At 41.2% G+C, this 24,603-nt stretch overlaps 2 protein-coding genes across 2 annotated transcripts; both read right to left on the reverse strand.

The window, feature by feature from the left end:
• Nucleotides 1-11,141: 11,141 nt before the first annotated feature.
• On the reverse strand, nucleotides 11,142-12,083 carry LOC126086282 (vomeronasal type-1 receptor 4-like). The gene has a single exon (XM_049902436.1). The coding sequence runs from the start codon at nucleotides 12,081-12,083 to the stop codon at nucleotides 11,142-11,144; it is 942 nt and encodes a 313-aa protein (XP_049758393.1).
• Nucleotides 12,084-23,679: 11,596 nt separating this feature from the next.
• Nucleotides 23,680-24,394, reverse strand: LOC126085436 (60S ribosomal protein L12-like). Its single transcript, XM_049900823.1, has 2 exons — nucleotides 24,286-24,394; nucleotides 23,680-23,984 (listed from the first exon to the last, which is right to left on the reverse strand). The coding sequence occupies exons 1-2, from the start codon at nucleotides 24,392-24,394 to the stop codon at nucleotides 23,680-23,682; spliced, it is 414 nt and encodes a 137-aa protein (XP_049756780.1).
• Between the last annotated feature and the right edge of the window lie 209 nt (nucleotides 24,395-24,603).

Genomic DNA, 24,603 nt, shown 5'->3' on the forward strand with positions numbered 1-24,603 from the left:
TCACCTCTTGCACCATCACCATTTATGGAAATCTTCACCAGCTGGGTACTTTGGTATGTGCTGTGGTTGGAGTCCCTGGGTGGGTTAATGCCCTCAGCTGCTAACAAAAAGGTTGGAAGTTTGAGTCCACCCAGAGGCACCTCAGAAGAAAGGCCACTGAAAACCCTATGGAGCACAGTTTTACTCTGACACACATGAGGTCACCATGAGTTGGAATTGACTCAGTGGAAGCTGGCAAATGGTGATAAAAGGGAATAAAAGAATAAATGAACAATAAGAGTGCTTTGTACAGACCAATAATGATAATGAGCCTTGAATGGAGGGATATGATGAGCTCAAACCTCTGCATATGAAGATAAAAATAACCAGAACCAACAGCTGTGCCTCCCCCCACTCCCAAAGTCCACCACCGTGGAGTTAGGTGACCTTAGAGTTCTCCTAAGACTCACAGGCCATTTTCATATCTACAATCCCTTTGATTTGTTAACACCACATACCAGAAAATCTGGATTGTGGTTCTGGGGGCTGTAACTTGACTTTCTCACTTCATTCTTTAGCAGAAGAAGGAGATTGTTGCCCATAACATCATTACCATTGGGTCAGTGGTACAGCAGCCACTTTGTACGCCTCTGAACCACAGAGGTAAGGAGTTATTCTTCTAATGCATGAGCATCAAGGTGCGTCCCTTTTGAAATGCATGAATCTCAGCAGACTGGAGTTGGAGTCTCATTGTTGTGTAAGTTGAACATTCTATCAGTAAGCTTCCTGGATGCATTAGTTTTGTAAAGCTTTCTCCTTTTTTCCCTTTATTTTTGTGAGATAAGTCTTGTAAATATAATTACGGCTTTCCTGTTTGATAGTTAGGGAGCCCATGGGTTTGTTTTGGTTTTACTATGTCATATTTGGAAAACCAGAATTTGCCCACGTGACTTAATGGAAAGGCGTCCACAACAAATTATTTATATAGCCCACAGTGTCACTGTCTCATTGGTGGCATGTATTACCAGATCATATTTTTCAAAATCCATATTACCAACCAAAAATTGTAATTACACTCAATTAGTAAGCATGCATTCTAATTCTGAAAACACATATCATCAAAAAAGAAAAAAAAATTTAAGGAGAAAAAGTTTAGTAACAAAAGGGTTAGTAAAAGTTATTTAAGTCTCTGTGAATCCTCCATTCTCTGCATGTGGGCTCCTCTTGCATGAGGGAACGTTTACCCAATTTGCAAATTGTTTAGTAAATCACAGAGTAATCAAATATTGTGTTATTCTTTTGAATTAATACATGATTATATTTTTAATGCCTGAAATCAATTTTTTTTTTTTTTTTTGGTTACATTGAACTCTGTTGTCTTTATTTACACAGAGCACTATGAAATGGTACATACTAGCATTTAAGTTTTCTTCATGTGTGGAATTCCTGACCTTGGTAGATGAAGGGGAAATAGCAGAGCTGTCCTCCTGAGCGGACACCATGAACTAGAGGGAAAAGCACAATGAGACTATGATGATTAAGGTTGTGTGTCAACTTTGATGGGCCATGATTGTCATAGTTTGGCAGTTATGATGTAGTTCAGCAGTTGTGTATGATATAATTGCCTCCGTGATGAGATCTGTTAAGAGTAGCCATTCAGTTGAAAGGGAATTTCCTTGGGGGTGTGGCCCGCATCCAATATATGTGGACTTTCTGGCAAAGTGTGCTTGTTTTGCTCATTCTGGATCCTGCCTCTGGCTCCTGTTCATCTTTCCTCTGGTTGTTGGAACTTGAGCTAGCAGCTTATCTGCTGATCTTGGGATTTGTCAGCCTCTGCATTCTGTGAGCCAGAGATCTGCTGTCTGACATGCCAGTTTTGGGTTCACAGCCCCTGCAGCTATGTGAGTCAGGTGAAACCTCCAGCCTGACCCACAGACTTGTGACTTTCCAGCCTCTATCTAGAAGATATGAATCTTCTCTCTCTCTCTCCACTTGTGCTGCTTCTCTAGAGAACCCAGCCTAAGATATTTGGTACTGGAAGTAGCTTTAGAGAAACAAAATTGTAAGGATGAGTTTTCCAAATTTGTTCTCAAGTCTTGTTATTCTTAAAGACGTTGATGACTCTGCTTCCAGTAGCAAAGAGGACCCGCTAATCCATGGCATGAGGTGGCAAACAAAATATACAAATATCAGGTATTGTTGAGAGATAAGGCTCTGTCTGGGTGATCATATGTTTGATACCTTTGTAAAACTTTGTCAGAATAGAAAGTATAAAGGAATTGGTTGGTTGGCCCTACTTTCACTAGATAAAGTGGTAAAAGAAAGAGATGAGCTCAGGGCTTCAGAGTCACAGCTCAAGCACTGCATAAACATTAAAAAATTTCCACTTGCACCTTGAAAAAAGCCTTTTTTTTGTAGTAACAGTGCTGATATTTCTAAGAAACAAACCCAGAGTCTTATCATAAGAGTGGCTGAATTACAACACCAGATGAATTCCCAACCTTGAATGATGTCTGAAGCAAGGGCATTGATTGCGAAAAACTGACATCCTGAGACTTGGGATGGGGACATATGGGCAGATAAGAGTGTGGGATATTGGTACAGGGAACATAAAGTTGGAACAGTCTGAGTTTATTGATAAGACCCACTAAGCACAGATCCTTCATTCAATGCTTCAGATAGAGAGGTTAGGAAAATATCTAATAGTTTATTTGGTTGGGTCACTGAAGCATAGATTATGTGGTGGCCCATGTTAAATCAAGTTTAAGTGCCAGACCTGTCTTTGTATACCGTAGAAGAAGGAATCCAAAAGCTTATTAAAATTAGTATGTTAGAGTGTATTTATCAGGTTAGACCCACAAATCCACACATGGAGTGCCCAAAGTACACACCTTTTACCACAACACTGAGGAATAAATTTGTGAAGGGAGTCCCAGCATCCTTGAAAACACCTGTGATTGCTATTTTATGTAAGTCAGATTTGACAGTGGGAAATGATCTAACTGAATTAAGACACCTACCTACACTGGGGCTGATTGTATCTGTGGTGGTAGGGGCCAAGTAGCAGCACTTAATTGAAAAGGACAAGGTGGGTGTGGTTACCCTAATGGACAGTGGAGTCAAAGTAGTAATCATAATATTCTGACTCATATGGACTTATGGCATTGGCTACTTTGTCATGGTGTCCCTAGGAGTGAAATAGATCAGAAACACACTAAATACTTACTTGACCTGTGCAAGCAAAATAATTCTAGGTCAAGTGAACAGCAATCTAAATCAAATTGCTGGAAGAGCCACAACCCCTAAATCAAATCCCAGACTTGAGCCAGTTTACTGGCCCGTTACCCCTTGAATGAAGGGGAAGCTGGGTCCCCTTGAGGAAGGACTGCCCAAAATTTATACTGCTAATCTTTGTCCCAGACTTTCCCAAAGAAATCTATGGCCTTTTACGAGAGTGACTGTTCATTGGAGAAAATGAAATAATCAGACTTTGGGGGGATTACTGGATGCTGTCTTTGAACTGACACTAATTCTTCAAGACTCGAAATGTCACTGTGGACCACGAATCAGAGTAAGGTCATATGGATGTCAGGTTGTTAATGGAGTCTTAGCTCAGGTTAGGCTCACAGTGGATTCAAATGGGCACCCAAACTCATTCTGTAGTGTTTTCCCTAGTTCCAGGATGCATACTTGGTAGAACCTCCACATTAGATCCCTGACAAGTGAAGTGAGGACTATTGTGGTAGGAAAAGCCAAGTGGAAGCCATTTGAGCTGTCCCTACTCAGGAAAACAGCAAACCAAAAGCAATACCACATTCCTGGAGGGATTGCAGAGAATAGTGCTACCATAAAGGACTTGAAGTGTAAAGGGTTGGTGGTTCCCATAACATTCCCAGTCAGCTTGCTTACTTGGCCTGTGCAAAAAACAGACGGATCTTGGAGAATTATACTGGATTGTCAAAAACGTAACCAGTGGTGAGTACAGTTGCAGCTACTGTTCCGGATGTGTTTTTACTGCTTGAGCAAATTAATTCATCTCTGGGTACCTGGTATCCAGCTATTGATCTGGTTAATGCCTTTTTTTCCATACCTTTTTCGAAGGACCATCAGAAACGGTTTGCCTTCAGCTGCAAGGCCAGCAATACACCTCCATCATCCTACCTCAGAGCTATATCAATTCTCCAGCCCATGTAATAATTTAGTCCCAAACGACCTTCATCATCTTTCCTTTCCACAAGACGTCACACTGGTCCATTACATTGATGAGGTTATGCTGACTGGACCTAGTAAGGAAGAAGTGTCAATGACTCTGCACTTATTGGTAAAACACTTGAGTGCTAGAGGTTGGAAAATTAATCTGACAAAAATTTAGGCTCCTTCCACCTCAGTGAAATTTCTAGAGGTTCAGTGGTGTGGGACATACTAAGATATTCCTTCTAAAGTGAAGGATAAGTTATTGCTTGTGGCCCCTCCCACAACTAAAAAGGAGGCACAATGCCTAGTGGGCCTCTTTAGATTTTGGAGACAACATATTCCTCATTTGGGTGTGCTACTCCAGCCTATATACCAAATGACTCGAAAAGCTGCCAGTTTTAATTGGGGTCCAGAACAAGAGAAGGCTCTGCTACAGGTTCAGGCTGCTATGCAAGCAGCTCTGCCACTTGAGCAATATTATTCAGCTGATCCATTGGTATTCGAAGTGTCAGTGGGAGATAGAGATGCTGTTTGGAGCCTTTGACAGAATCCTATTGGTGAATCACAGTGCAGGTCCTTAGGATTTTGGAGTAAAGCCCTGCCATCTTTTGCAGATAACTATTCTCCTTCTAAGAAACAGCTTTTGGCTTCTTGCTGAGCCTTAGTAGAGACTGAATGCTTAACCATGAGCCACCAAGGCACCATGAGGCCTGAGTGTCCCATCATGAAATGAGTGCTGTCTGATCCACAGAGCCATAAAGTTGGACATGCACAGCAGCAAGCCATCATTAAATAGAAGTAGTATATATGAGATCCGACTTGAGCAGGACCTGGAGGCACAAGTAAGTGGTCCAAATGCCCGTGGTTTCCACTCCTGTTACATTACCTTCCGTCTCTCAGTCTGCAGCAATACCCTCATGGGGAGTTCCTTATAATCAGTTGACTGAGGGAGAGAAAACTTGTGCCTGGTTTACATATGGTTCTGTATGATATACAGGCAACACTTGAAAGTGGAGAATGGCAGCACTACAGCCCCTTTCTGGGACCTCCCTGAAGGACAGTGGTGAAGGGAAATCCTCCCAGTGGGCAGAACTTTGGGCAGTGCACCTGATTGTTCACTTTACTTGGAAGGAGAAAAGGTCAGATGTGCGATTGTATACTGATTCATGGGCTGTGGCCAATGGTTTGGCTGGATGGTCAGGGACTTAGGAGGAGCAAGATAGGAAAATTGGAAACAAGGAGGTATGGGGAAGAGGTGTGTGGATAGACCTCTCTGACTGGGCCAAAGAAGTGAAGATATTTTTGTCTCACGTGAATGCTCACCAAAGGGTGACTTTAGCAAAGGATGATTAAAAAAAAATTTTTTTTTATTGTGCTTTAAGTGAAAGTTTACAAATCAAGTCAGTCTCTCATACAAAAATTTATATACACTTAGTTGTGGACTCCTAGTTGTTCTCCCCCTAATGAGTCAGCACACTCCTCTCCACTCTGTATTTCCCGTGTCCATTCAGCCATCTTCTGTCCCCCCTGCCTTCTTATCTTCCCTCCAGACAGGAGTTGCCCACATTGTCTCATGTGTCTACTTGAGCTAAGAAGCTCACTCCTCATCAGTATCATTTTCTATCTTATTGTCCAGTCCAATCCCTGTCTCAAGAATTGGCTTTGGCAATAGTTCCAGTCTTGGGCTAACAGAAGGTCTGGGGAGCATGACCTCCAGAGTCCTTCTAGTTTCAGTCAGACCATTAAGTCTGGTCTTTTTATAAGAATTTGAGGTCTGCATCCCACTGCTCTCCTGTTCCATCAGGGCTTCTCTAAGCAGAGGATGATGAGTAAATAGGATGATGTGTTCTGTGGAAACCAGCCATCCTTTTTTCCTAACCACTCCAGTCATTGTCCAATAGGCTTATGAACAAAGTGGTCTTGGTGGCAGAGATGGAGGTTATGTGTGGGCTCAGCAACATGGACTTCCAGTCACCAAGGCTGACTTGGCTACAGCCACTGCTGAGTGCCCAATCTGCCAGCAGCAGAGACCAACAGTAATTCCCTGATATGGCACCATTTCTGGAGGTGATCAGCCAGCAATCTGATTATATTGGACCACACCCATCATTGAAAGGGCAGCATTTTGTTCTTACTGGAACAGACACTCTGGATACAGATTTTCCTTCTTGGACACAATGCTTCTGCCAAAACTACCATCTGTGGACTTACAGAATGCCTTTTCCACTGTCACGGTATCCCACACAGAATTGCCTCAGATCAGGGGACTCACTTCATAGCAAACGAAGTGTGGCAGTGGGCCCGTGCTCATGGAATTCACTGGTCTTGCCATATTCCCCATCATTCTGAAGAAGGTGGCTTGATAGAACAATGGAATGGCCTTCAAAAGACACAATTATGGCACCAACTAGATGGCAATAATTTGCAGGGTTGGGGCCAGGTTCTTCAGGAGGCTGTATATGCTCTAAACCAGTGTCCAATATATGGTGCTGTTTCTCCCACAGCCAGGATTCATGGGTCCAGGAATCAAGGGATGGAAACGAGAGTGGCACTGTGCACTATTATCCCTAGTGACCCACTCATAAGATTTTGCTTTCTGTCACTGTGACTGTATGCTGTGCAGATCTAGAGGTTTTAGTTCAAAAGGGAGGAATGCTCCAACCTGGAGACACATCACTGATTCCATTGAACTGGAAGCTAAAATTCCACCCCACCACTTTGGGCTCTTTATACCTCTGGATCAATAAGCAAAGAAGGTAGTTACCATATTGGTTGGTGTGATTGATCCTGATTACCAAGATGAAATCTGACTGATATTACATAATGAAGGTAAAGAAGAATATGCCTGGAATACAGGAGATCTTTTAGGGTGTCTCTTTGTACTACCATACCCTGTGATTAAAATCAGTGGAAAACTGCAGCAACTCGATTCTGACATGACTACTAATGGCTGCGACTCTTTAGGAATGAAGTTTTGGGTCCCCCACCAGGTAAAGAACCACAACCAGCTGAAATGCATGCTGAGGGCAAAAGGTATACGGAATGTGTGGTGGAAAAAGTTAGTTTTAAATACCCCTAATGGCCACATGACCACTTGCAGAAAGCAGGACTGTAATTATTATGAGTATTTTTGCCTTTTATGTGTGCATCAAATATTTTTGTTTTCTTCACTTATAAAATATAAGATGTAAACAGGGCTAGTGCATTTTTGGTTGTACGCATGTTGTTTCATGTTAGGCACAAGTATGACATAATAATTGTCTCTATTCGGAGATTATGCATGGTTTAAAGAAATGTGTACAGCTGCCAAATTGACAAGAAGTGGACTGTGATGTGTCAACTTGGCTGGTCCATGATTCTCAATGGTTTGGCAGGTGTGATGCAGTTTGGAAGTCTTAAAATGATGTAATTACCTCCATGAGTAGCCATTCAGTTGAAAGCGATTTACCTTGGGGTTGAGAGCTGCATCCAATTTATGTGGACTTTCTGGGAAAATTTGCTTGTTTTTGCTTGGTCTGGTCCTGTATCCGGCTCTTGTTCATCTTTCCTCTGGTTCTTGGAACTTGAGCTAGCAGCTTACCTGACATTCTTGGGATTCATCAGCCTCCTCAGTGTGTGAGCCAATGGCCTGCCGTCTTACCTGCTGATCTTGGGATTTGTCAACCTCCACAGCCTGTGAACCAGAGGCCTGCTGGCTTATCTGTCATTCTTAGGTTAGCTTGTTCCTGCAGCTCCAAGAGTCAGGAGAAGCCTCCCACCTAACCTGTGAACTTGGGACTTTCCAGCCCCTGCAAATGCCTGAGCCATTTCTTTGATATAAATCTCTCTCTTCCTCTCCTACTCTCTCTCTATATGTGTGCGTGTGCATGTGTATGTATGTATGTATGTATATAAATATATGTTTCACTGGTTTTCTTCTCCAGAGAACCCAGCCTAAGACAGACACTCAACAGCATTATGAACTGAACCTCTTTATTAGCATTAGTTATTTATCCATCAACCCATGATTAATACAAGTGATTTAAGTTTATTGTCACCTATCATTTATCAAAGGAGCATTGGTAGCTTACTGGTTAAGCACTTGGTTGCTAACCAAAAGGTCAGCAGTTGAACCCACCAGCCATTCCATTGAAGAAAGATGTGGAAGTCATCTTCCATAAAGATTTACAGCCTTAGAAACCCTATGGGGCAGTTGTACTCTGTGCTATAGAGTCACTATGAGTCAAAATTGACTCAATGGCAACGAATACTGTGCCTCACCCATACCCAGACCCTGTAAATACTTCTGCTACAGTTTTGTTGCCTTTGAGTAAAGTTCAACATATTTGGCCTTCCTCACCTTGCTACCCCCACCCCATGCAACTTTTTTGGCAGTAGTCTTTAAGGAAGCAGATCAATAGGCCTTTCTTCATGGCACAACTGGGTAGATTTGAACCACCAACTTTTAGGTTAGCAGTCAAGCTCAAACAACTTCTGTCAACCCCTTGAATTCTACTTCCCCACAGTGTACACAAGGAGCAAAAATTTGCCAATGGTAGATCTTCAGCAAAAATATACCATTATAAAAATAAACTATTAATCATAAAACAAAAAACAGTTGCCCATTATGCTGAGTGAAATAAGTTACTCACAAAAGGACACAAACTGTATGATCCAAATTATATGAACTATGTAAGAGTATAGAGACTAAAGTTTATTAATGGTTATGCGGGGCAGTGGTGGGGGGGAAGGGGGAAAGGAAGACAAAACAAATTGGGGGACACTGAGCTTCTGTTAAAGGAGATGGAAAAATTTGGGAATGGTTCGTGGTATTGGTTGAACACCACGATGAATATATTTAATGTCACTCAACTGTACATGTGAAGATGGTTGAAATCGCCGATGTTTTCTTACTCATATATTTACCACAATTAAAAAAGGAAAAAAATACTAAAAACATACAAGGTCAAAGCAATAAATGCAATTTAACAACAACAACAACAAAAGAGTTCATACTGTATAATTTATATAAAATACATAAGAATAGAAAATGATCTGTGCTGTTGGATATGAGAATAGTGCTTACCCTTGAGAGTAGTGACTAGGATGGGGTACAAGGTGGCAAATTTAATGTACCTTTAATATTTTATTAATGTATCTTTAATATTTAATATACATTCAAATATTTTAAAAAGATGTTCTTGTTTTTAGGTGACATCAAGCAACTGTATGCACAACAGAATGAAACAATGCCTGATCCTGTGATATCCTCACAATCTTTTTTATATCGGAGCCTATTGTTGCAGTTATTGTGTCAATCCATTTCATTGAGGATTTCCCTCTTTTTTTTGCTGACACTGTACCTTACAGGGAAACCCTTATGGAGTAGTAGTTAAGTGCTATTGCTGCTAACCAAAAAGCTGGCAATTTGAATCTACCAGGCATTCCTTGGAAACTCTATGGGGGGCAGTTCTACTCTGTCCTACAAGGTCACTATGAGTTGGAATCGACTGGACGTCAACAGGTTTATGAGTACCTTACCAAGCAAGATGTCCTTTTCCAGGGACTGGTCTTTTTTTTTTTTTTAGGTCTTTCCTGATAATATATCCTAAGTACATGAGACAAAGTCTTACCATCCTCATTTCTAAGGTGCATTCAGGTTGTTCTTCTTCCAAGACTGACTTGTGCCTTCTTCTGTCAGCCCATGGCATATTCAATATTCTTCACCGACACTGTAATTCAAAGGCATTAATTCCTCTTCAACCTTCCTTATTCATTGTCCAGTGTTCACACACATATCAGGCAATTCGAAATACCATAGCTTGGCTCATCTGCATTTTAGTTCTCAGAGTGACATTTTTGCTTTTCAATACTTTAAAGAGGTGGTTTACAGCAGATTTGCCCAGTGCAGTACAGCATTTGATTTCTTGTCTCTTGTCTCCTCGAGCATTGATTGCAGATCCAAGTAAAATGAAATCCTTGACAACTTCAATCTTTCTCCATTTATCATGATGTTGTTTATTGGTCCAGTTGTGAGGATTTTTGTTTTCTTTATGTTGAGGTGTAATTCATACCAAAGGCTGCAGTCTTTGATATTCACCAGTAAGTGCTTCAAGTCCTCTTTGCTTTAGAAGCTAGGTTGTGTCATCTGCATAACGCAGGTTGTTAATGATTCTTCTTCCAGGCCTGATGCTGTGTTCTTTTTCATGTAATTTTTCAGATTATTTGGTCAGTTTTAAATACATTCCAGAATTTTTTGTTTAGGTTGAGAGAAAATGAATAGATTAGGGTGATGATATTTTCCTTATATTGTCAAGGTGGAAGTTAAAAGTATCAAAAACCTGTGATTATGCTGTATTTTCTAGGTTAGAATCTAAGAGAAAGTTAATATTCAAACTCCACAGAAAAGGGCAAGGTATAGAATTATTTAAAAAACAACCCAGAAGATAGAAAAAATAATAAAATAGAGCAGGTATCACGAAGAGCACAAAAATAAGTTGATAATTCCAATCCCAAATACACTCATTTTAACAATCAACAAATATAATTGATGCTGTGGAAGTCAAATATTGCTTGACCATATCAAATTGGATATATTTTTCAAACAATACAATACACATAAAACAGAAAGATTTATGTGAAAAAAATGAAAAATATATCCTTTTTAATTTTAACCAACTGATCAGCTAGCATGGTGGTTTAAATGCCAGATAACATCGACATTAGGGGTCAACCAGTTTATAATTGTTATGATTAGTATCATTTTTACATTTCTTACTGGGAAATTTACCAATGTGATTGCTTGATTAATTAGAAACATAAACTGGCCAATATGTATACACACCCACATACACACATTTATATATATGCAAATATGTGCATGTGTGTGTGTGTGTACCTCTGCTCTCTTGTAACATGACTGTTTCATATGTGCTTGGATTCTGTGTGAGGAATAAACAAACAACTGAACCTTGCACAAAAACATACAATTAGGTGTTTCTGATAAGATGAGGGGATATTGTCTTCCTTATCCAGGCAAAGCAGAGCCTGGAGACACTGGAGTCATGAGTGATGAGAACAAAGGGGCTCACAGTTGGGAAACATCCAGCAGTTAGTGCAGCCAAGTTCGTCAGCCACGGACTGGGATGATACATAACAGACACAAAAACTTGAAAGATGACAGAGGAGGTGTAGAAACATACAAATGTGCTCTCCAGGACAAGGATGGTTTGGGTGGCTCTGGTCTCAGGGGAGCATCTGGGGGAGACGCTGTTCGTATGAATATGTTGGACCCGCTGTTTGTGTCTCTGCAGGATGTAAACTATGGAGCTGCTGAACCACAGCATGAGTCCCAAAGATACAACATCAGGGAATGCTAACAATAATGCATACAGTGAGTCTGAGGCTTTGCCATGACGCACAGAAGAACAGTATCCATAGTCTTTTTTGTTTGTAACATTCTTTTTGCTCCAGTTGCTAGTCAGAAACATAGAAAAACTGATATTTACCAGCATGTGCAGGATCCAGCAAAGGAAAAGGAAGAAGCCAATGTGCTTGGAAGCTTTTACCTTAAGCTTTCCCCACCTGGAGTTCCTGGGGCTGATGGTGATGGCCTGGAAGATACTCAAGAGGCAGGTGCTGCCAATGGACACTCCCCTTCCCACTCTGTGAACATAGAAAAGAAATTTGCATCCAAAATCATTGGGGAAATCTTTCCACCCCAAGGCTGCCATAGTCTGGGGGATTCCTTTAGCCAGAATGACCATACAGTTGGCTACAGTCAGGTGCAGGACAATCAAGTTTGTGGACCTTGACTTGCATTCAGTGAAGTAAAGGAAGATATACCAGAAAAGAAGAGAAAAGTTCCCCAAGACACCAACTGTAGTCTGCAATAAGAAAATCATTCCAAATGTCAAATCCCTGGAGGACATTCTTTCAGTTCCCAGTGACTGATGTTTGTCTTCAGAGCCAGAGAGTCATGCATGGGAAGATGAGACATGCGCCACACGTATCATGTCAACTGAAACCCACTATTCTCCACCTACCATTAATTCCCACTTAGAACTGTTGACTGAAACTGTTTCTTTCTTTAAGATGTTTCCAAGTGTTGAATGTATAACTTTTAAAGGGCACTTGAAGGTATACTGTGAAGACCATACATGTGGTAACTTCTTTATTATTCACCAATCTATGAGGCAGGTACTACTATTATTTTCATTATAAAGAAAAGGAGAATTTAGGAACAGAGAGGTTAAGTGATTTGTCTAAATTCACATGCTGGTGAGGGGCAGATTGGAGACTTGATCCTGGCCAAGCTGGTTGCTAAAACAGCACATTAATCACCATGCTGTATGAACTAATTGTGAAAAATGGCATGACAGTCAAAGCATCTGACCTCCTCTAACTCCAAGAGGGGAGAGACTCACCATCAGCACCACCCCAAGGCAATTTCTATGAGGTATAGGTCAGACAGACCTTCTCTCTCCAACCTAGTTACCTATTTGGACACCAACTATCCCTCTCACAGCACTCTCTGCTTCTCTGTTGGGTTCAATAATTCATGGCAATGGCCACACAGAACCCACAGATCCTACTCACAGTTATGGGGGTTAGTAGGAAAGTAACAGGCTACAACTTGGGATCAGGATCAGGAAGTATGTAGGCAAAGTCTCCATTCCTTAGTGCAGGATAGCTCTCTCAGCTCCTTTCTGCCTTATAGATCTCCTGTCAAATCCTTAAGGACAGGCTCCCCTCTGGCCTCAGCCCTCAGCCCTCAGCCCTCAGCTTGGCTTCTGCCCTGCTTGAGCAAGTGTTAGAAACCTCTTTTAGCTCTGCTGGTAAGTGTCTGTAGGGATCTCACTCTGCCTGCAAGCCTCTTGTCTGAAGACGCTCAGCTCTCTTGCTCCATAGGCCAGCATGCTGTATGTAGCCACCTTACGTGGTGGGCCAGGAAGTCCACAGCAGCCGCCTAGCTTTGGTCTCCTGATTCTGCTGTTGCCATTTCCCTACCACTGGATTCTGCCGTGCTTGCTGCTGCTTTTTGCCATCTCCAGTGTTACAACTCTCTCTGTCTCCTGGGTCTAGAAGGTTCTCAGTTCAGGAACGCTGGGTCCATAAACCATGCCCGACTCCTGCTTCTTCTTCTTGAATGCCAGCAAGGTCCTCCCCATCCTCTGGAGTTGGGTCCCTTTAAATCCAGAGGGATGGCAGAACTGACCAATCATCTGCAAGTATTTCATACATCTTATTTGCATTAGCCACTCCACCAGGGTTCCATGCTTCTTAATTGCATTAGTAGCAGGCTGTCCAATCCCCTTGGTGGGCCACAAGGTCTTTAGCTTCATCGTCACACCCAATCATTTCTGATGTTATAAGACCATGGCCAGAAAAGCCATATAAAAGTGATTCATTGTACCACACCAAGCTACTTACTGTGTTCTTCCAATAGTCCAGTTCCTTATTTAGTTTTGGGTTGATACTTTGTCATTTTAATTTACGTCGGTGACATTTTATTCTATAATGTTGGTTGTAACAAGTTTCCACTAACATGTAAAAATTTATTCCATAGGCCAATATCAATTATGAATAAAACTTTAAAGATTTTAATGAAATATAGCTGCACTGATTGCAGTAGATTACTATATGAACCTACCTCATAGGTTGGATTAAATGAATCCAAGATTGGCTCCATATTAGGATGGCAACAAAATGACACATTTGTTTTTATACCAGCAGCAAAATACAGTGACACTTATCACAGCAAATATTGAACAGTCTGATATCATACCCTAAACTATGGGATATGAAACACTAATATGTGATTAAATGGTGGAGGTACTTTCATTCCATTGCTACTTTCACATCATATACTCATCAATTAATGAATACATAAGTGAGGATAAAGTATTAGCAGTGAGGTGAGATTTGTGAAAGATGTTGACATACAAGACATATGTTGAAAATGAAATCTGTAAGACTTGACATCTTGTGCATTTTATAAATTGAAATAATTGAGTTTTTGATTGAAAGCATTAGGGTAATTTTCAACCAGAGATAAGAGCACAACACACGTATGAGCTTGGCATCTGCTATGTGAAACCCATTATTATCAACTTACCTTTTCCTTAAATGTTTCTTTCTTAACTTCTAGAGGGAAAATTGTTTCCCCACAATCAACTGTGTGAGGAACGTCTAAATTTTGAGGTGCCAGTAGGTCTAATTGGGGAGATTTCAGAACTAAAATCAAGCACCTCATTCCGAAACTAAACTGAGGATTTTACTTCTACACTCCTGATAACCATGAAAAAAACCCCCCCTTTTTTTTTTAATTAGGTTTCTGTTAAAGTTGCCGTTGGAAAAACAAAACTCAGTTGTGCTTGTTATGTTAAGAGAGTTCCCACAACTGGCCTTAGAAAAAGGTTCACTGAGTTGCTAAAATAAATTAGAACCTGTAGGTAAACATGTTAACTATCTTAAGAAGTTCCCCAGCAAGCATCTAGGTATTATCTCTTTTCTCTCAGCTAAATAAGCAGAGTTTATTTATACTTTCCTGAGCCCTGGTGGCACAGTGGTAGAGTCTGCGTGCTAAACAAAAGGTTGGCAGTTTGAATCCACCAGTCGCTCCTTGGAAACACTGTGGAGCAGCTCTACTCATTCTATAGGGTCGCTATGAGTCAGAATCAACTCGAAGGCAATGGGTTTAACTAAAGGTCAGTTCTATACCCAAAGATTCCAATTGAGTTGACCCAGCTGCAAATATATAACTAAAGTTTCATGTCAAAATTATTTATATTTTCATTTTAGAAACATTGCCTTAGTTAAATTGTATGAAGTATGACAGATTTGTGTTAGAGTAGAAACTAATGTAAAGAAAATTCAGTTAATTGCCACCCTTGTAAATCTCACCGCCTTTCCTTTTATTCCTTTAATGTTAAATTGTTTTTACTCTGCTGCTTAAATATCTCTTTGTTTTGCCTGAGGCAGAATATACACTTACAGTCAAACTGAACACATGCTCTCCCTCAGTTCATTCCTTCAATAAATTTTGTTTAAATATCAAATTAGAGCATTGGTCCAGTGACTTCACAAGGACACCACAGATCATGGGTATTTCCAGGAGAGACAATTTCTGTCGCCATTAATGCATCATACACCAGAATTACCGAAAACATCTCTATTCCAGCAACAACTATTCAGATACACTATTGCTACCCAGGATTCTATGATTCACACAGATTTCATCCTGTTAAGTATTTCAAGTATGGGGGTGTTACAGGCACATCTCTGGAAACCCTGACAATGCTTATGATTTCTGTACAGTAGGCTGCAGGGCAGATTGATTCAGAACTACAGCCTTTAAGCAACTTCAAAATCAGGTTTCATGATCACTAGGATTAAATACCAAAAATCACTATTCTTGAGGTTGACACTAAATGACACTAGGAGCAATCACAGACTGGGGCAGGGTCCATGGTCCCATCTCTCTGTTCTCATTCTGACCAAGGTCAGGACTTAGTCTTGCTTCCTTTGTGACACTGGGCCAGTTTTGAACACAGAAGATTTCCTTATCCCAGTATGATCACTTATCCACAACCTGATACACTTCCTTCCCTTACAGATTCTGCCTCTCAGACTGAAACTGATAATACTCACCCAACTCCTTCCTGCTGCCAGGACAGTGGGCTCAGTGTGACGGTCAGGATGTCTAGGGCAAGTGTCCAAGGGAGGCAGCCTGATGTTGAGGTCCCGGTATTTAATTCTGTGTCTTCTCCTCCCCGTAGAACTGCAATTACCATTTCACCTCCAGTGGCATTGACAGTGCAGGCTTGGGGAGCTGACAACATCCCTGGAAAATGGTTCCCCAGTTGCTAATTACCAAAACCAATGACGAGTTTCTACTAAGTATCTCCAAAGAGACCATGGGAGTGTTTGAGAGAGTCTCTTTCTTGGCTGGGATCCTAGAGACAGACAAGGTCTCCCACAGAGGGGACAGAAAATGCAGAAGTCTGACATGTGGGATTCTGCTCCCCTGAGAATTTCTCCTACCCCAAATCTTTTCTCATCTTCAGCCCATGAGCTGCACCATCATTTAAGTTATAAACAGAAAAATGGGGTCAGACAAAATACCTAAGGATTCTTAAAGAGGTACAAGTAAAAGAAAAACATGATGCAAATAATTTATATGACAAATCACTGGACTCACTCGCACAAGTCAATGCCAATGAAAATGGACATTCTGTAAGAAAATATGCTTTACCATTATTGACTCCTCCAACAGCGATAGGAGGTCAAATAGAACAATATCCATGGAAAGAGAGTTTATGAGTCCCTCACAAACAAAAGCTCCAGGACTGGATGGTTAAACAGGTAATTCTGCAATTGCTTTAACTATCAGGTAAGGACTGCTAGAGTTACAATGGTTAAGCACTTGGCTGCTAACCAAAAGGCTGGCGGTTCAAACCCACTCAGTGGCTCTGTGGGAGAAAGACCTGACGATCTGTTTCCGTAAAGACTACAGGAAAGAAAACCCTGTAGGGCAGTTCTACTCTGTCAAATGAGGTTGCTAGGAGTTGCAATCTACTCAACAGCACCCAAGAACAGCAACACAACATCAAGTACTCCAATGTTATTTAATTCAAGAGCATGGAATGGTTATCACATTCCTCTATACATTTTTCTTTCTTTCTTTCTTTTTTGGGTGAATTGCCAGAAATGTGCACTGGTTCCTTTCTTTTTTTTAAACTTTATTGTGGTGAAAATATGCATAACAAAACATATGCCATTTCAACAATGTCTACCCGTAAAATTCAGTGACATTGATTACATTCTTGTGTTGTGCAACCATTCTCGCTATGCTTTTCCAAATGATTCCCATCACCATTAACATAACCTTAATACCACCTAAGCAAAAACTCCCTTTCCCCCCTGCCTTTCATGCCTGGTAATCACTAATAATCTTTAGTGTCTTGGTATTTGCTTATTTCATATAAGATACATGATACAGTATATGTCCTCTGTGGCTGACTCATTTCACTCAGCATAATATTTTGAAGCTTCATCCTTATTGTGGCATGCATCAGGACTTCATTGCTCTTTATGGTTGAGTAGTGTTCCATTGAGTGTATGGACTAAATTTTGTTTATCAGTTCACGTATCAATGGACACAAAGGCTTCTTAAGGCTGGGAGAGGAAACAAAAAGGAGATGAACCCATGCCCCTTCCTATACCTTCTGGTCTGATACTACCACATGTCCCGACCCAGCACTGATCCTCCACTCTTCTCTGGGCCTCTCTATTTTCACCTCCTTTCTCTCATCCCATCTTATATATACTTTGGAGTAACTTGTTATTCCAGGTATGTTTTTCCATGCAGAATTCAAATACCAGCTGTGTCTATCTTCACCTCCTTAGAAACCTCAGGTCTTACTGTCATAATTTCTAAGGCCCTGGAAGTTTGAAGATTTCCCAGGATTTGCTTCTAATTTCCCGGGATGGACACACTCAGGATCCCATTTTACTCAGTTTAGACTTCCCTGCAAAATCTGTCTTTGCCTCATATCAACTCAATCACAGAACTCAATGAGTTCTTCATTATGTCTCAAAGAATCCAGTTTAAGAAATAAAGAACCCTCAGTGAAACCACGTGGCCTTTGTTGAAGACATTGTAAGATGACACGGGGAGAGATGGCAGGACACCCATAGAAAATAATAAACTCTTAGATAATGGCTTTTCTCCCAAAGCCGCTTCTAGGCTGCTCTGCCCATGAGAACTCTCAGATTTCCCTACTCCCCCCATTCAAGCAGTGTCCCACACCATTGGTCACTGTCTCCTCTCTCCCAGCTCCCAATATTTCACATTCTTTTCCATTTCCATCAATTTGGTTTCCAAGTTTATGCCTCATCTGCACATGTAAACCCATCCTGATTTGGAGAGTGGGTGAGCCTTCTCAGTATATATATATACTCACACGCATACATATTTACACACTCTCTCTCTCTCTATATATATATATACACACACTATGTATACACACACACGGTATATATACTCACGTAGTATATATATATATATATATATATATATATATATATATATATATATATATATATATATATATATATATATAAGCCCTGATGGTGCAGTGGTTAAGAGCTAGGCTGTTAACCAAAAGGTTGGCAGTTTGAATCCACCAGCCACTCCTTGGAAACCCTGTGGGGCAGTTGTACTTTGTACCATAGGGTCGCTGTGAGTTGGAATCAACTCTACAGGATATCCACATACACGCGCACCACAGGTTGTTCCCTACTTACAACGGGTTCCATTCCAAGGACTGTTGTCAGTTCTGACTTAAGTCAAATAACACATTTTTTTTTTAGTTTTCATTATTATTGCCATTGCCTGCTATATATCAGTGTTTTGAACAGCGAATGATAACATTGAGCATCTGTCAGTGAACATCTGAGAATGATAACATCAGCAAATTACACGCTGCTACTCATGGTGACCCCATATGTGGCAGAGTGGAACTGTGCTCCATAGGGTTTTCAAAGGCGATTTTTAGCCTGGCTTTCCAGACTCTGTCCCCTTAACCACCAACCCCCGTCTATACCACAACTAGCAGCAGTGGTTGTTTCTGGAATGACAACGCTGTCCTTCCCCCCACAGGTGCTGCTACCCCCCACCTCCCCCAGTCACACGTTGCATGGGCTTGCCAGCCAATACTCCAGCCCCCAAAGAGATCCCATCCAGCCAGCAGGTCCTGGGACCCAGCTAGTAAAGCAGAAATAGCTGGCAACCATGAAAGACCTGGCCCTGGACTCTCTGGGCGATACACCCGCTCCCAGGGAGGCACTGAGCCTGCTCCCACCCTGTGATGCTCCTGGCTGTGCCCCAATGTGCACACCAAGGAGCAGATGCTGGAACTGCTAGTGCTGGAGCAGTTCCTGCGCACTCTGCCCTCTGATGTCCAGGCCTGGGTGTGTGGCCTGTGGCCCTGGAGCTGGGTGGAAGCCATGGCCCTGCTGAAAGACCTGTGCGTGAGCACGGTGGGGGTGCTCTGTGCATGTCAGCAACTCACTCTTCTGTCACCCCCACAGAGTCAAGCACAGTCTTCCCTTGGTAATTTCATGGTATATTCTCAAAGGGGGGAGAATGCTGTCCACATGCAAACAAAATACATTTGTGGTTGTTATTTCCTGACTATTTGATTCCCACTCATGGTGACCCCATGTGTGGTGGAACGGAACTGTGCTCTATAGGGTTTTCAATGACTGATTTTTCTGAAGCAGATCGTCAGGCATGTCTTCCGAGGCACCTCTGCCTACCTCTAGGTTAGTAGTCAAGCGCTAATGATTTGTGCAGCCAAGGAAACTCCTGTCTTAGAGTAACCATCTGTACTCTGGTTAATGTAAAACTGAGAGATTTAATGAAAATAAAGAGACAGCTAGAGCCTGAAACAGGCTGAATTCCATGTGGTGGAACCCAGTAATCCAATATGGCAACTCAGCAGAGATGTTTTATAAGGGGAAACAAAGGACATGAAGTACAGTATTTCACTGGTATTTACAAGCTTAGATCATTGAAGGACTTTACTTCATTGGTAAATACAGGCTTAGATCATTGAATGACATTACAGGCATAGCTTGAAGAAATTAACAGATTTGGGTCTAGACCTATGCAATAAAGTGAGCCACATGAATTTTTTGGTTTCCAAGTGCATATGAAAGTTATGTTTGCACTATACTATAGTCTGTTAGAAAATCCTGGTGGCGTAGTGGTTAAAAGCTAAGGCTGCTAACCAAAATGTCAGCAGTTCAAATTCAACCAGGCTCTTCTTGGAAAAAGTTTGGGTCAATTCTACTCTGTCCTATAAAGTTGCTATGGATTGGAATCAAACTTGATGGCAACTGGTTTGGTTTTGGCTTTGGTAGTCTATTAAGTGTGCAATAGCGTTATGTCTAAGAAAACAATATGCATGTTGTTGTTAGGTGCCACCGAGTAGGTTCTGACTCATAGCAACCCTATGCACAACAGAATGAAACACTGCCCAGTCCTACGCCATCCTTATAATTGTTGTTAGACTTGAAGTCATTGCTGCAGCCACCGTGTCAATCCACTTCATTGAGGGTCTTCCTCTTTTCCACTGACCCTGTACTTTGCCAAGCATGATGTCCTTCTCCAGGGACTGATCCCTCCTAAAAACATGTCCAAAGTATGTAAGATGCAGTCTCGCCATCTTAGCTTCTGAAGAGCATTCTGCTTGTACTTCTTCTAAGACAGGTTTGTTCGTTCTTTTGGCAGTCCGTGGTATATTTAATATTCTTAGCCAACACCACAAGTCAAAGGCGTCAGTTCGTCAACCTTCCTTATTCATTGTCCAGCTTTCAGATGCATATGATGCGATTGAAAATACCATGGCTTGGGCCAGGCACACCTTAATCTTCAAGGTGCTATCTTTGCTTTCCAACGGCTTAAAGAGGTCTTTTGCAGCAGATTTGCCCAACAATATTGAGGTTTTCCATCATCTCTTTCCATAGATGTAGATCGTTGAAAGACATTGCAGTCATAAAAATCACCTCAGAGAAATTGGCAGGTTTGGGTCCAGCCCTACACAATAAAATGAGTCACATGAATTTTTTGGTTTCCAAGTGCATATAAAAGTTACGTTTATGGTATAGTGTAATCTATTAAGTGTGCAACAGCATTATGTCTGAAAAAAATGCATAGCTTAATTAAGCAATCTTTTATTGGTAAAAATTCTAACCATCATCTGAGCCTTCAGCGAGTGGTAATCTTTTTGCTGGTGGAGGTTTCTGACTCAGTATTGATGGTTGCTGACTAATCAGGGTGATGGTTGCTGAATGTTGAGTTGGTTGTCACAATTTCTTACAATAAGATAACAATGAACTTGGCTGTATCAACTGAGCCTTCCTTTCATGAAAGATTTCTCTGTAGCATTTGATACTGTTTGATAGCATTTTACCCACGGTAGAACTTCTTTCAAAATTGGAGCCAAGCTTCTCAAATCCTTAAGCTGCTTTACCAACTAAGTTCGTATCATATTCTAAATTCTTGTTGTCATTTCAACAATGTTCATAGCATCTTCACCAGGAGTAGATTCCGTCTCAAGAAACCACTTTCTTTGCTCATCTGTTAGAAGCAACTCCATATCTGTTACAGTTTTATCATGAGATTGAAGCAATTCAGTCACATCTTCACACTTCACTTCTAGTTCTCTTGCTATTTCCCCCACATCTGCAGCTACTTCCTCCACTAAAGCCTTGAAGTCCTCAAAGTTATCCATGGGAGTTGGAGTCGACTTCTTCCTAACTCCTGCTAATGTTGATACTTTGACCTCCTCCCATGAATTACAAATGTTTTTGGTGGTATCTAGAATGGTGAATCCTTTCCAGAATGTTTTCAATTTACTTTGCTGAGATTCCTCAGAAGAATAACTATGTATGGCAGCTATAGCCTTATGAAATGTATTTCTTAAAAAATAAGACTTGAAAGTCAAAATTACTCCTTGCTGTATGGGTTACAGAATGGATGTTGTGTTAGCAGGCATGAAAACATCATTAATCTCCATGTGCATCTTCATCACAGCTCTTGGGTGATCAGGTGCATTGTCAATGAGCAGTAATATTTTGAAAGGAATTTTTTTTTCTGAGTAGTAGGTCTCAACAGTGGGCTTAAAATAAATATTCAGTAAAGCATGTTGTAGACACACGTGCTGTCATCCAGGCTTCGTTGTTCCATTTATAGAGCACAGGCAGAGTAGATTTAGCATAATCTTAATGGCCCTAGGATTTTCATAACGGTAAACGAGCATTGGCTTCAAAATAAAGACACTAGTTGCATTAGCCCTTAACAAGAGAGTCAGCCTGTCCCTTGAAGCCCTGAAGCCAGGCATTGATTTCTCCGCTCCAGCTATGAAAGTCCTTGTTGGCATCTTCTTCCAATACAAGGCTGTTTGTTCTCCATTGAAAACCTGCTGTTCGGTGTAGCCACATTTACCAGTTATCCTAGAAAGGTCTCTCGGATAACTTGCTGTAGCCTCCACATCAGGACTTGCTGCTTCATCTTGCGCTTTTAGGTTATGGAGGCAGATTTTTCTTTAAACTTCATGCATCAACCTCTACTACCTTCAGACTTTTCTTTTGCAGCTTCCTTGCCTCTCTTGGCCTTCTTAGAACTGAAGGGAGTTAGGGCCTTTTTCTGAATTAGGCTTTGACTTAAGGGAATGTTGTGACTGGTTTGATCTCCTATCCAGACACTAAAACTCTCTCCATTTCAGCAATGAGGCTGTTTTGCTTTCTTATCTTTCGTGTGTTCACTGGAGTAGCATGTTCAATTTCCTTCAAGAACTTTTCCCTTGCATTCACAACTTGGCTAACAGTTTGGCACAAGAAGCCTAGCTTTTGTCCTGTCTCGGCTTTCAACAAGGCTTCCTCGCCAAGCTTAATCATTTCTAGCTTTTGATTTAAAATGACAGACATGCAACTCTTCCTTTCACTTGAATACTTTGAGGCCATTGTAGGGTCATTCATTGGCCTAATTTCAATATTGTCTTGTCTCAGGGAATAGGGAGGCCTGAGGAGAGGGAGAGAGATGGGGAACTGCTGGTCTGTGGAGCAGTCAGAACTCATACAACATTTATTGATTAAGTTCACTGTCTTATATGGGCGTGATTTGTGGCACCCCAAAACAGTTGCAATAGTAACATCAAAGATGACTGATCACAGATCACCCTAACAGATATAATAATGAAAAAGTTTGAAATATTGTGAGAATTACCAAAATGTGACAGAGAAGAGAGACATGAAGTGAGCACATGCTGTTGGAAAAATTGTACCAATAGACTCGCTCAAAGCAGGGTTGCAATAAAGCAAAGTGCAATAAAATGAGGTATGCCTGTTATAGATTGGTAATAGGTAGTTTTAAGGAGGGATTGCCTGTGGCAGGAACTCGTAAGGCAGGATATCCTGTAGCTGAAACTCATAAGGCGATTGGCATAAAAGGATATATATGTCTTTTTTAGATTAGTCACAATGTGGTAATCATAAGCGTATGGGACAGTGGGGCAGGTCTCTGGGTAGTTATGTCATCATTACTAGACATTCGTTTCTTGAGGGAGTTATAGTGTAGTTATATCATCATTTGCAGACATTTCTTAGTTTCATGATTATGCCTGTGGGGAAACTGCGTTTGCTGGGGTGGAAATGGAACTAGCCACACAGGAGTCACACTTAAACCTCAAGTGGGCCGCTTCATATTTTTCAGGTACTTCAAGTTTTAAAATTCCCTTCCCAGTCCCCAGCGCTGTTGAGTCGATTCCGAAAATTCCCTTACACACTCCATAATGGCTAAGCAGGCCTTGTTGAATTTGTTTCTTTGTCTTATTTTTTTTAGGTTACCAAATAATGCTTTATTGAAGTATTTTCCTTTGTAGTCTTAGCTAGCTGGGCATTCCACTGAACCACTGTCAATGTCATCTAAGATGTCATGATGGTGGCAGCCATCAACATTCAACTCACAGAGTGGGCAGTCCTCAGGATCTCTTTAATAGTTCCAGAGAGTTCTCTGGCTAAATATGGGTGACTCGTGTATTGGGCAACATTGACAATCTCATCAAAAGTGCTATTTCTTCTCTGCTTAATATTTTTCAGCTTCCCCCTGTCTCTGGGTGATTCCTTCAGGGTTTTGATGGCCAGGGCAGGGGCAGAAGGTACCATCTCAATCTGGGGCTGTTTGTTCTGAATGGTCAGCTTCACCATAACCCTTAGACCCTTCCAGTCACTGGGTGCCTTGGCAATGTCATAAGTACCTTTTTAAAAAAATAATTTTTCATTGTGATTTTGGTGAAGGTTTACACAGCAGTTTGGGTTCCCATTCAACTATTTCCACATAAGTTGTTCAGTGGCATTGGTTACATTCTTCATACAATGTGTGACCATTCTCATTATTTCCATTCTGGGTTGTTCTGTTTCCATTAATCTAATTTCCCTTCCCCCTTACATTCTCATCTTTGTTTTAAAGTAACTGTTGACTATTTTGTTTCATATAAGTGGTTTTTTTTAAAGGAGCATAGTACCCATGGGTGATATTCTTTATTTTTTTATGTTATCACTACCTTTTTTGGAGATTAATCTTGGGGGCCAGGGAGGATGTGGCACCGACCTCCCCACGTATGTACCTCAGGTCCATGACTTTGTTCTCATTGGCATCAAACTTGTGTGACATAGTGGGGGCAGGAGTGTTGGATGAACCCAGATGCTGAACAACCAAAGAAAGTTGCACATAGGCCTCCTCCAAACTGAAAGCAGAGGTTGTTTCTTACTTTTTTATGGTATGTGTAGGCCTTGGCATTCACTCTGGTGCAACTGATACTGGTAACTACAATGGAGACCCCATGAGGGCAGGGGTCTTTTCTTCCTGATTTGCTGATGTGT

This window comes from Elephas maximus, chromosome 11, assembly GCF_024166365.1.
Source record: "Elephas maximus indicus isolate mEleMax1 chromosome 11, mEleMax1 primary haplotype, whole genome shotgun sequence".
NCBI lineage: Eukaryota > Metazoa > Chordata > Mammalia > Proboscidea > Elephantidae > Elephas > Elephas maximus.